Raw genomic sequence first — 12,786 nt, 5'->3', positions numbered from 1 at the left:
GCCCCAGTACACGTTAGTAACACCACCAGAGACATTTCATTATGCTAAAACCCCCAAAGTGCTTCCAAGTCTTTTGATATCAATCAGCACAACTGAAGCCAGTAGTAAATTGATTCTCACATTCCACTGGTGCTAGGTTTTGTTAGAAATTATTTGTGATAGATATGGTGGAATATATTGATTAGTACTGACAGTCCCAGTTTCCCAGGCACTTTGTAACACTGCCTTTCCAAAATGACCTGCTTTCCACATTGTCAATTTTCTTCTGCAGAGTTCATTACAAATATCTATTCTATTCTGAGAGCTTCATGTCCCCCCAGAAAACAAAACAAAAGGGTCAGGCAAGTAAAAAAAAAAAAAAAATCAGTACAATAAAATAGGTTTGTGGTGTTGCAAAATAACTTGTTTTTATTGAGACATTTTGTGTCACGGGAAGAAAAGGCACAAAGCAAGTTACAAAGACATGGGATGAACTATGAGACAGAGGCAGTATCAGAGCTGTTACAAATCACCTATAAGTTGGCTTACTAACATAGGTTAGTCTCTACAAAATTCTTAAAAGATGTATTTAAAATTATTGAAATAATTCCAAAATTAAAAGAGAAAGACCACCAATACTAACTTTTGACTAAATTCACCTGGGCTTATCCATAATCACTCTCTCTTAGACAGAGAATAATATTTAGTATTAGCGAATATGAAAAATACTTAGTATTACAGAATTATTTTAAAAACTTATTAACACATTGTAAATTAAGATCCTGACATTTACTTTTCATACCACCTACATTTCATACTTTGTGAAGTACAAAACATACAGGTAAGGCTGTATGCATAGGAAATACATTAAGAAAACAGAATAGATAAGTGCAATTATTCTGAATATTTCAACATTTGTTATGGCCCCTTATCTACTGCAAAGAGTATCTTAAAAAGATGATCCAACAGATTCACAAAACATATGAATAGATCACTGTAAAAAGTCTACTGTAGGAAAGCTTATGCTGTCTCAGTTGCGACTTCTCAGATGATGTATTTTACAAACAGACTTTCCAACAGTACAGCTCTGAGTTAACAAGAGCACGCAAATACAGTTAAAGAAGAGAAAACACTTCTGAATATCAGTTCTCATTTTAACATGTGAAGGCTCGTAACACTCAGCATTGTTTTAATCCAAACTAAATATTTAACAGTACACATTTCAACTTTGTACAACTTCATTTTTAAACTCCCCCATGCCAATTTCCTGTTACTCAGCTCTCAATTGGGAAGGATTTTTGATTAGTTCAAATGAAACAGGAACAAAAAAACAATGCAAAAGTTTACAGGATATAGCGACTACACAAAGATCTGTTTTCATGATGATGAAATGTGGTGCAGCAAAAAAGGTAGTTTACCCCATTGGCTGGTCCTCTGGTCAAGAGGAGGTCTAAGTTCTGTCTTCTGAAGTCAGCAATATGTAAATGCACACAGACACAGAACTTGGCTATGAATGTCCGTTTATGTCCTTAGTAGGTTCAGTTACTTGACCTAGGACAACAGCAACACAGAAAGGCAACACAATACCAACCACCTGTCAGCCCAAGCCCAGGACTTGACTTGCAAGAAAACCCTGTAGAGTGGTGTACAAGCATGGCTGTAAGGGCTTTGGCAGTGAGGGGGCTGCAGGGTGTCTTGTGAGGGGAGATGCCAGGGACTGCCAGTGCTGGCTCAGCAGCAGCCAGTACAGGAATCACAAAACGGCTGAGGATGGAAGGCACCTCTGGAGCTCACCTGGCCCAACCTCCCTGCTCAAGCAGAGCCAACTACTAAAGCAGACTGCCTAGGACCATGTCCTCATGACTCCTGACTATCTGCACGCATGGAGACTCCACAACCTCTCCAGGAAACCTGTGCCAGTGCTCCATCTCCCTGACACTAAAAAGGTGCTTCCCTATGTTCAGATGGATCCTTCTGTGTTTAAGGTAGAGTCCATTGCCTCTCAGGCCCAGTGAGCACCGACGCACTGCATTCCAGCAGCGCCAGAGGAGCTGCTGGCACATGGACAAAAACATGTTTAAGAAAGGGCTGTAAATGCCAAGAAAAAGAGATTAAGTGCTACAACAGGACAAGAAAAAAGGGTTAGCCCATGCCAGCGCAAGAGAAACTGAGACACAGATGAGCTGGAGAAACATCAAAGAAAAATCAGTATGAGCAGAGGCTGAGAATAGACTCAAAAGGAGCTACAACTCAAAAGGGACTGACGCTGGTGATGAAACCCAGGAAAGAGCAGCGAAATAAAAAACAAAGAGAAATGAATAAACAGAAGCAGAACAGACTGATCTCAGTCTCCTGCACTGCCTGTTGCCTTGCTAAAGGGATTGAGCATGACAAGCAGCCAGGGAATTGGAGGATGGCATGAGAAAAGAGAAACCAGTGTCTGGAGAAAAGCAGCAGTATTTTCCCTAGGTGTTTTTGCTCTTTGCAATTCCAATACCAAAGCAGTAATAAAAAACTCTAACTGGCAATAAATTAAATTGATTAAAGTTTCCCAACTCAAAACTTACTGCCCCTGAAAAGTCATGTCTTCAGCTGACATTAGTATAAAATTAAGGGCTTTCTGTCCCTTTCATAGGCAAATAATATATACAGAAAAAACCATGTTCTAAGTGTGCAATTATGATGCTCCTTGGAAGTTTTAGGTCTTTTAACTAAATTTAAGAGGCCTTTGGCAAAACCTTTAAAAGAGAAGGATGACTTGAGTACTTTAAGTCATGGATTCCCACACAAATAGAAAAAGGAATTATTTTGTAGTTTCCCCAAAATCAATTAAATACAAAAGTAACAAAAAAAATCTCAACATAAAGAGGTAGCTTACAAAATCAAAATATTATTTGATTCAGGAAGCACAGGTAGTGCAATAAAACTATCCATATGAAAAATATACTTCCCATTTCCACATTATCCAAATTTTAACAAGAAGAAAATAAAATTTGTGTTGGATTTTGAGGAGTGAAAGGGATCAAATAATATAAACCAGTATTTTAGAGACATACTTGAAATCAAAGCACACACCACTCTCATTACAAATCACCCAGCAGTTGTTTGCTTGGTAACAATTTTCATCAGCATCTGCAAAACTGATTTTTCCTACAGACTAACATCAGAAATACATGCCTCCCAATCAGGCTTCCATAATTTAAAAACATTTTATTTGAAAACAGATATACCAAATACCTCTCCCAGGAAGCAAATACAAGTTTCAATGCTGGCAAAGGTTTTCTTACCACTGTACTTTTGCCTGGCTCCTGACAAAGCAGGTATAATATGAGCACCTCAGGTGTGTTGGTGAGAAGCAGTAACATGCATGATAAAGACAGATTTCCTCTAGAAACCTTTAGTGAATGAGGGTGGGCAAGAATTTTAATATACTCTATCCTACAGTCTTGCTGTATACACTCTGTGCTCTCCCTTTATTCTGTACGCATAGTGGAGAATGACTTGAAAGAAATAATCTTTCTTCTGGGCCTAATCAGCCCTTGCTGCACAAAGTTTTACCCACCTTATTTTTTGCTGACAAACATGCAGCCATGACAAGGCTGATTTGCAGTGAATATCAGTTGTAATAGAGATTTAAAATCCATACAGTATTATTAAGCAATGCATTAACAGTGTGCATTTTATAAAAATCTGCGAGATCCCATGAAGCTCCCAGGTAAACTGTTTACTAGCAATGCTAATTTGTAAGATTGATGAATGAACTAACAAATTACAGTGTGCACTTTTTAACCAGGTTTTATCAGTCGTAAACTTTGACATTTCCAACTTGGAATCAAACAGGTTCTGCAGATTTCTTTTTAATGGGTACATGGTAAAAATTCTGAATGTTTTACAAAACACTTTAATCCTTCATTTAATTTCTTTGGTTACTCAGAAACAAAGGCTATTTCAGCGAACTGAGTAATGAAAGACAAGCAAAGGGAACTCACTGTCTCTATAGTCTCAGGGATGCTTGAAAATACCAGTTCTGGCAGGCTGCATGGATAAATTCTAAATGTAGGCAGCTAGAACTAGTTTTGAAGTATTGCTTTCCAGCAAAAACTGTCTTTGGCACTTACATAATCCAATTCTATGATGCTACTTTACACATAGTCCCATATAAAACTGACTGAGGAAATTCAAGACTACTTTTATAAAACAGGCACTTCAAATTAAAACAAAAAAAATCTGTTTCTTATTAGGCAATACAGGAGCATTTTTCAGAATGACAGAAACAGAGAATAGTACCAAAATTAAAACAAGAAGGTTCAGTAAATTCAGACTATCTGGATAAAAGTTTTACCCAGCTCTACTAGCCTTAAAAAACAGTAGCACCTGGAAAATCTGAAGGCTACAACAGACTACACAAAATTAAAATACATTAAAGTACAGAGCATGAAAAATCGTGTATAAATTTATTCACCCTCCAATTCTACATTTAGATCTGCCAGAGCTGTTTTCTTACATAGGTGTCTTTTTACCCATCTTGCAGTAAGATACAATGAATGAGACTCAAATATAGCTATATCCTAAGTCTCCTGTTTAATAAACAGCTGAACATAGACATTTTTGAAACAAGCATTGTGTCAGGCCAGACTCACTTCCACCATCAAATGACAGCACCACTCTTGGGCGTTTCTGATATCTTTACTATAAGGCTCACAGTTTGCTGTCACAGATTCAGCTGTGTCAAAGAGCATGACCAGAGAAGCTCTCAAAAGGTGGGAAAAGCAATAAATAGCACACCAATCTTCAGCTAAAGCAAAATACTACTAACTCAATCTGCATTCAGTGATTATTATCTGCATTCAGAAGACTCAGGAACAAGAGTTTTGGCTCAAATGCTCATTTTAACACACTCAATGAAAAAATTCCTCACTTTTCCCTTTTCCTCAGTGCAAGAAAAACATTCTCTTGAAAACTGCTTTTATATGCTTTACAGGTGAAACACACTGTAAAATGTATGGCTCAACTGCATTCTCCATGGTTTTGTAAATGATATCCTACTAACCTCAGAACATCCACAGAGTTTGGAAACACTGGCATCAATTGCACACTTTGAGCTGATGAGCATGTGGCCCCCATCCTTAAAGCCTTCACTGTAACTATACTGGAAACAAGCTACAGCCTGCTCCATGTTTGTTGACGTCAGGATGCTGAGTGAAGAACCTCTCCAGAGACACCTAACTCAGAGTCATCCTAGTCTCTCCTTTAACACATGGCTTATAAATTCCTGATATGTCAGGGGTCTCTGAACAGCACTTTCCCAGTTCCTAAACAGAGAGCACTAGCTTTGTTGTCAGGACAAATTAAAAAAAAACAGCTTGTCTAATCACTTTTGTATTGTATTCTCTTCAGCCTACCAAAAGAAGCCAGGTAGTAAAATCCTTTTAGAATGCTGAAGCATAATTTCACAAGAGGTTGTATGACAAACACAACAAATAATTCTAACATTCCTATCCTAAAGTAAAGCTGGCAAATTAAGCCATAATGACCAGTTATACAAAAATCTTCAAAACAGGGCTTTCTAATTTTAATTATTTTGGGTGCAATGCCATTTCATAAAGATGCTGAGTCCAAAAGAAAAGGGGCAGGCCACATTTTATTTTGATCCAAATAAATGTTTGGATCAAAAAGAAGGGGTACTGAAGAGGCACTGAAAAGGCAGTGCTGGACACAGCTGAGATTAAAAAGGAAATTATGAAACTGTTATCCCCAATATGATATCCTGGAACCAATACTAGCTCTGAAAGCAAAACCTTCAAGTCAAGACAAGGAGCAAGAAGGGTATTTCTACTCAATAGCTGCTATTTTGTGCTTAACTTACCCTACCCTCAAGTGTTTCAGTTGAATCCTCCATTTTTTTTTTTTTTTTTAACTTCTTCAGCCTCATTCTCCTCCATGCTGCCTCATATGACCTGTCACTCTCCTTCACTCTTAGCTGTATTCACCTATCACTTGTGAACTCCCCAGGTAGGTAAGGTATGTTTGGGATTCTGCTGAGACCTGACTAATCAGCACCATGGGAAAAGCTCTCTTCTCTCTAGCATAATCCCGATAAGTGAGCTACCTGAAAAAAAAAAAAAAACAAAACCAAAAAACCACAGCCAAAGGAATCCAGAGAAGAAATTCTATCCTGGGAAAAGTGGTATCTTAGCGCCTGTCCAACATGAAAATAGCTGACAGTACTGGCTACTCTAGCAAAAAACATGGCACATTATTATACTGACTAAACTATAGCAAGAACCTTGGTTTCAGACTCGAATGCACTAAATGCACAAAACTGACTATCCAGCTGCATCATCCTCTGCTTTCCAATAGCTCCTCATGGCAAACTTACTACCCAGACACTGAGATACAACTACCTCCATATGGTAAAACATTACGTATTATGCGTAAGAAGAAAATTGATGCTACACATTTCTGTAGCAGAAGGCCAGCTCATACTATAAATGAACAGCCTCAGAAAAAAAAACAACTTTATGCATCTAATGGATTTGAACTTCAGAACACAAAGCTGGAGAGCAAAGTCTTACACTACATTGCTGAGCTCCTCCTACAGGGATTCTCTGCTCTAAACTTTCTGAATTAACTGATATGGAAAAGTAACAATGAAAGATGTAAAATTCCTTTTAAAATATTCCCTTCAAAATTCCAAAGGTGAAAACACAGGACAGATTTAAGGTTAAAAAAAGAACAGCAATTCCTATGCCAAAAATTAGCTAATTATGTTTTTAGTCTTGTTTTTACAATTTTACATATGTATACTAATGGTACAAAAGTGCATGAGGGAAGAGGTAAATTTAATTTTTAGTAGAAGACTAACAAAATCTAGTGCAGGTCCTGTAAAGAGTAATCTTCTCCACCTGAAGCATTGCAGCATTCTACTGTTAATTAAAATACTACTGAGGGTCTTGTGGCATTACACAGGGTTGCCACCCTGTGAAGATAACGACAGTTCCTGACATATTCCACTCAACACCCGAAGAAGGACAGAGGCAACAAACACCTAAAAACAACTGTTGGCTCTTGGCAACATGTTAATACTGCCAGGCGTACTGCTGTTTGCCATTAGCAATAAAAAGTCATTTTCCCAGCTGTCCATAAATTAAAGAGTAAAAAAATTTAAAAATACTTCAATAGATTCAACTTCCCCAACTATTTCTGAGTACCCTATTTGCTGAAATTTTCTTACACACAAAAGGGCTAAATAAGGCAGAAAGACAATCCAGTTAGGTTAAAAAGTGCCACATCTACAACTACTCATCAGTCTGAGGGGGGGAAAAAAAAGGCAAAGACCATGAGTGAGAATTCTTCCAGTGACATTCATAATACAGGCAAAAACCACAACAATGCTGATAGACTGTCCATAAGGACTGAAGTTCCCAGTTTTGCTCACAGTCAACACCTGGATCAAGTTCAGATCCAACTGGATTGCTCCATGTGTGTAACTGCAGACTCTGGGCTGCCCTCTGCATCAACCAGGGCAGCTGCACTTTGCTCAGCATTACACTCCCAGTGAACAAAGTTCAAGCAGCTAGCTGCAAATTTCAGATGCTGTTTACTTTTACTTCCTTGCAGAGTAAAAAAAGAACTTCTGAGTTTAATCAATAAATATTTCAGCAGACAGCTTTTTGATATTTTTAGACCCACCTTTTTTGAATTCTAAGATCTGCAGAAAATGGCTCGGGAGCCTGAAAAATGTATTTGCTGCCATTGCGTGGCACTTTTGTAGGAACTCAGAGTAGGAAGACCAACATTTTATGGAAACCAATCTTAAGAAAGAGAAAGCCACAGCTTAGAGGATGAAGATGGCAATGTTATCAAGAAGATTGAATCTTTGTACGGCCTCATTTTTGTAGTTTGAGCATTTCATATGTTTCATACTTCAGGATTCCATATCCCTCTAATGCAGCACTTTCAGAAAGTTCAGTGAAAACAGGAAAGTGAAGCTGTTTTCCTTAACAAGGTCAAGTAACCAAGTGCTTGAGCAAGCACTGGTTAAAAAACATCTAGTAACCAAAAAGAGCCAAAGAGATTTGCTTCCTTTTTAAAGGAAAACCACAGCGAGATACAAGATTTTTAAATAAACACTAGCAGCTTTCTGACAACACCCAAAACATAACAGCACCCCACAGTTCCTCTTACCATTCAGAGTTAAGCTTTTCCAGAAATAAGGACCCAGAAAGGTCTAGAAAAGTGAGCTATACATTCTAACACACCACACATACAGAGTATATGATAAATACCTCACCTTTGTCACACACAGGAAATTATATCCATCACAGAATTATTTCAGTCCACAGAGAAGTTGCTGAGCTTCAATAGCTATGGCAAAGTGAGGACAAGGTAAAAGTAGGCAAAGTTATAAACAGCCATGCTGAGATGTGGGAACATGTAGCAAACATATGCACAAGACAGACCAAGAAAAAGCTTTGTGTATGAAAAGAAGGAAAAAAGTCAGCAATGTTTCTTATGTTCACAGGCTACATGGCTGCTCTTTTGTGTAGTCCTTCCTCCCAGCCTTCATTATCACTAAGTTAAAGCCCAGCTCATGACTAACCAGCTGCACCTGTAATTCTGCACAGGTGTGCACACAGAGAAATCTTTTGTTCACAGCTGCCTCTCCTCTCCCAAATATGCAAAAGCCATTTTAACATACAATTTCAGCAATTTGTTCCTTCTGGAGTAGCACATTCTCTGACTTCTTCCACCCTTATGGAAAAATACAGTGGTAGTTCCCAAGTTTACCAATTTATACAAAAAACAAAATCCACCACCTTGAAAATAAAATACTAACATATGTGCACTGATGTCCAAATCTGTCTAAGCCTAGGTTATTTCCTGGGCTTCTGAAATATATCATCCCACTCTTGCTGTCTCACCTGGCTTCAAATGCAGTCCATGTACTGTCACTCTGAACCACAAGAATTGAAATGGCTGCCTCGTATGGACAGCATCAGTGATATCATCAGTCTGAACAGTACTCCAATCCTTCTCCTAGTAAGGAAAAACACAGGCACTTGCCCAATTACACTGCCTGGCAAGCAAGTACATGTCATACAGCTGGACTGACTGGGCAAGAAGAAGCATAAAATAAATGAGTGTTTCTTCTTTTCATTACTTGATCATATGAGTCTCTTCATCAGCATCATAGAACTCCTCATCTTCACTTCCACTCCCTGCAGAGCTGTCTTTGTATCCAGACTAGAAGGAAAAAGGAAGTTAGACTGAAGCCACTAAATCCATCTCAACATACATGAGCATGAACCATTACACTTCTACAGAATGCTGGCATAGAAAAAGTAAGAAAACACAGGTGAAAACTACTGCATTAAAACTTTGCAAAAGACATCATGTGAATTCAGATTTAAATCCTTGGCTCCTCAAAGTATCCTTAAGAAACAGAGTTGTAGTGGATGGACTTTTTCTGCTCCACCAGTACACTAGAGAATATATGCAGGAGAGACTGGCTAGAGTGGTTCTGAAGTGGCAAATCTACTAAACTTTCTTAAATTTAGTCTAAGGCGCCTGCTCTGTGGAGAATTACTGGAAACATAGTAGCCCACTACAGCTCAGAACATACATATTACATGTTTAGGTAAAGCTTCTCCATCCAGAATGAATACTTTTTCTTGGGTAGCACAGACATTTTACTGTGCAAGTTGAATTAAAATGATAGCCCTGCAATACTAAATCAAAGTGTTATGGAAAAGGGAAGAACTACCACGCTGTATGTTCAGAAGGTAAAATCCCTATTATAGCACACCTATTCCAGTCAGAGTCCTTTTCACAACATAATTTACACTACATACCCAAAATAAAGTCAGCTATTACAGTTAACTGATTTTTATTTGGCCAGTGTAGCATTTTTCCATGGAACTGACACAAATTATTCCAGTTAAAAAGGTTCTCCTGCTAGTATAAATTCCATCTAAGTTCATTATTTAGGATTTATCCCCAATATGCTAGCATTCATCCTAAGACTTTTGCTTGCTTAGTCATATGCTAAGAAGAGTGAGACAGAGGGTGAAAAATAGAGAAATGGAAATAGTGCTCCTGACTGACAGCACCATGCAAGCAAAATCTGTAGTTTTAGATCTCTCTCCAGAGGAGCTTGGCTATAGCAATGTGTGTTAACTGCAAAGGAATTTCAAGCAGTTAGAGCACTACGACCTGTCAGAAGATGTAAAGGGAATCATGTTAGGCTTTTTTTTTTCCAGACTTCTAAAACTATTTGAGGAAAGTCAGGCTATCATTGGATGCTGTCCAACTTGAATATCACATTCAACTATGTTAACAGGAGCAAAATATCTATTCTGGGCAATCAGAACACATTATCTTGAAAATGGTACAAAAGGACAATGGATTCCACCGGAGGAATTCAGGATATGCCAAATAAATTCTAAAGCCTTTTTACAACAGCTTCATAAGACCTGTCATGGCCTCATTAATACCTGAACCAATGACTTTTTTATTCAGATTCTGTAATTTTAATCCATCTGGGCAAAACATTCCTGAAGAACATTCTGAACGACATTCCCTTTTGTGGGTCCTGTTCAGGTTGGGATTGTTAAGGAGCCTACAGAAGCACAAAGATTTAAACCTGAGAGGACTGACTGACATAAGCAAATCAATTTGTGGGAATACTAACAGACAATACTTGTCACCTCAAAGGGTAATACCGCCTATAGTTGGTTAAAGAAGAAAATTAAAATGTGACTTCCCACATCTAATTGGTAACACCTGCACTACTTGCAAAAACTGCTTTTGTTGGTAAACCATCTGAATAATTAAAGATGTAATAATCATGTAATTACCAAAGTAACATGTGATGTAAATGTATATGATGAATTTGTGTAGCCAGCAAGAATGTGGTGCCATAACACATTATCCAGTATGGTTGAAAACATTTATAAAATAAGCATGTAAACTAGCTAGTATAAAATTAACAGTTACAGGGCAGTCTTTTTTAACCTTTCTTCAAGGGTGTTTTTGTCACTAAACAGTGCTGTCCTATCAAGAACTACTACAGCTAAACTTGGTAAACAAGGCAACATATTGAAGCTTCTGTTAGAAAGCAAATGTCCCTATTCTAGAAGTACATGATTTCTATGAAAACAGGTATGACTACCTGTGATTCTCAGAGTGCTCAACCAACTACTATTCAAATGAAAGTAAAGGTGTTAAAAGGATCCTGTCTCATCTCTTAGCCTAATGGGGCAACTAACACTTTGTTACACGTTTACCTTCAAGTCTTCGGACCAGTTATTCTATTTCTGTAAGTCCCTCAATAACTGAAGTTTTTGGACCAGGATATAAACTTTAAGAATTATCCAAATTCAAACACCCACTTCCAGCTCTCTAGCTACTTCTTTCTAATCCCACTTCATTCACAGAGAAGTAACCATGTCAAAAAACTTCCACATGACTGGAAGATACAGACAACTAGAGAGGTGTCCAGGAGTTCACCAAAATCAAGGGATGTGAAAAACACAATTCAAGGAAACCTCACTGAAAAACATCCTGCTGCCACATTTATTTATGTTTATACCTGGGAGTTTTGTAATTCCAATGTTTCCAATGAATCTCATTTCCCAGAGCCAACAGGGGAAGAGATCTCAGAATTTAGTCTGGTGTTAACCCATTCAGAGCCTGTCTAGGACAGATGTGGCAACTGGCACTGCAGAACAGCTGGGGCAGGTCAGAAGCAACATGCTGCCTTTGAGAGCAGCCCTTCACAAACAGGCTTCTGGTCTTGTTAACATCTAAGGCTTCTCGAGCTTCAGTGTCCAGCTTTGGCTGAAGAACACTGCAGCAGTCAGTCTTGGAGATTAGAGATGCACAGACACCACTTCATCCCAAAGTAAAATGCTGTAAGCTTGTGGCCTTGAAGGGATGAATTAATCCAGCTATATTTCAGCCTGCATTTCCAGAAAACATTTCAGACATGATGGTAGGGTTGCTATATTATCTTCTCCATCAGAGGTCTATCCTCCACAGGCCAAGAATCACTATCCCAATCTATTTATAGTGGCACATTAAAGCTGACAGCTGAAATAAACACATCAGAAAAGTACTAGGGAAAAAAAAATTAGCATACCTGTGAGCCATCTAGGGCTTGCAGTGCCATAGCTTCATCACCCAGCCTCCAGTAGGAGCACACCTGTAGGTCTGAAATAGTTTCTAGCAAAGGGCTGTTTAAGGTCTCTGGCAACAATAAGCTTAAGAGCCCAGACAACAGACCAGTTGCTCCAAACACAATGTAAGGCAGAGACCACTGTACAGATTTCTGGAAAAAATAACAGAGTTACATTGAGATTGGTTCCTTGTAGTTCATGGTACATATTAAAGGACCTAGTCTTTACAACCTTTCCTCTGGCAGTGTTTGTGTTCCTATTTAGTATAAAAGCCACCAACCCTTCTGCTGTGGGTTTATTTGGTTAGTTGGGTTTTCTACCAGTACTGTCAATTGTATCTTGCCAATACTATTAGAACCCCACAGATTTTGTCATGAACATTAAAAGAAACACTTGCTGAATTTGAACTCAATTCTAACATACATACTTTTTAACAAAGGCAACATCCCTTTGTAGTAGGGAAAAGATAACTCAGAAACACAGACATGGTGCTAGGAGATCTCTTGAGATCATCTAGGCCAACCACCTACTCTAAGCATGATTACAGCCTCAATTAGATCAGATCAATCACTGCTTCACATAATCAAGTATCAAAGGTTGGTGATATCCCCTCCAAGGAGACTGTTCC

The 12,786-nt window shown here is 38.3% G+C and overlaps 2 protein-coding genes across 11 annotated transcripts in view; both read right to left on the bottom strand.

Moving 5' to 3' along the window:
* Nucleotides 1-9,013, bottom strand: part of MAB21L3 (mab-21 like 3) — a 54,804-nt gene extending 45,791 nt beyond the window's left edge. For 5 of the 6 annotated variants that reach the window (XR_013774264.1, XR_013774265.1, XM_079305815.1 and 2 more), the window contains exon 1: nucleotides 8,273-8,766. The gene's annotated coding sequence lies outside the window, so the exon portion shown is untranslated. Of the gene's footprint in view, nucleotides 1-8,272; nucleotides 8,767-8,903 lie in introns of those variants that run through there. The other variant, XM_079305816.1, reaches the window with a different exon arrangement.
* SLC22A15 (solute carrier family 22 member 15) overlaps nucleotides 6,231-12,786 on the bottom strand; it is a 41,879-nt gene continuing 35,323 nt past the window's right edge. For 2 of the 5 annotated variants that reach the window (XM_079305560.1, XM_079305562.1), the window contains 2 exons: nucleotides 9,143-9,225; nucleotides 6,231-8,346 (listed from right to left, as the gene is read on the bottom strand). In XM_079305560.1, coding sequence (XP_079161686.1) covers nucleotides 8,340-8,346; nucleotides 9,143-9,225 — 90 coding nt within the window. In that variant the 3' untranslated portion in view covers nucleotides 6,231-8,339. Of the gene's footprint in view, nucleotides 8,347-8,902; nucleotides 9,226-12,121; nucleotides 12,311-12,786 lie in introns of those variants that run through there. The other 3 variants (XM_079305558.1, XM_079305559.1, XM_079305561.1) reach the window with 3 other exon arrangements.

Source organism: Erithacus rubecula (genome assembly GCF_903797595.1).
Source record: "Erithacus rubecula genome assembly, chromosome: 1".
In the NCBI taxonomy this organism is placed as follows: domain Eukaryota; kingdom Metazoa; phylum Chordata; class Aves; order Passeriformes; family Muscicapidae; genus Erithacus; species Erithacus rubecula.
The sequence above is the reverse complement of the archived record's forward strand: the minus strand, read 5'-3'. Positions and strand labels throughout refer to the sequence as shown.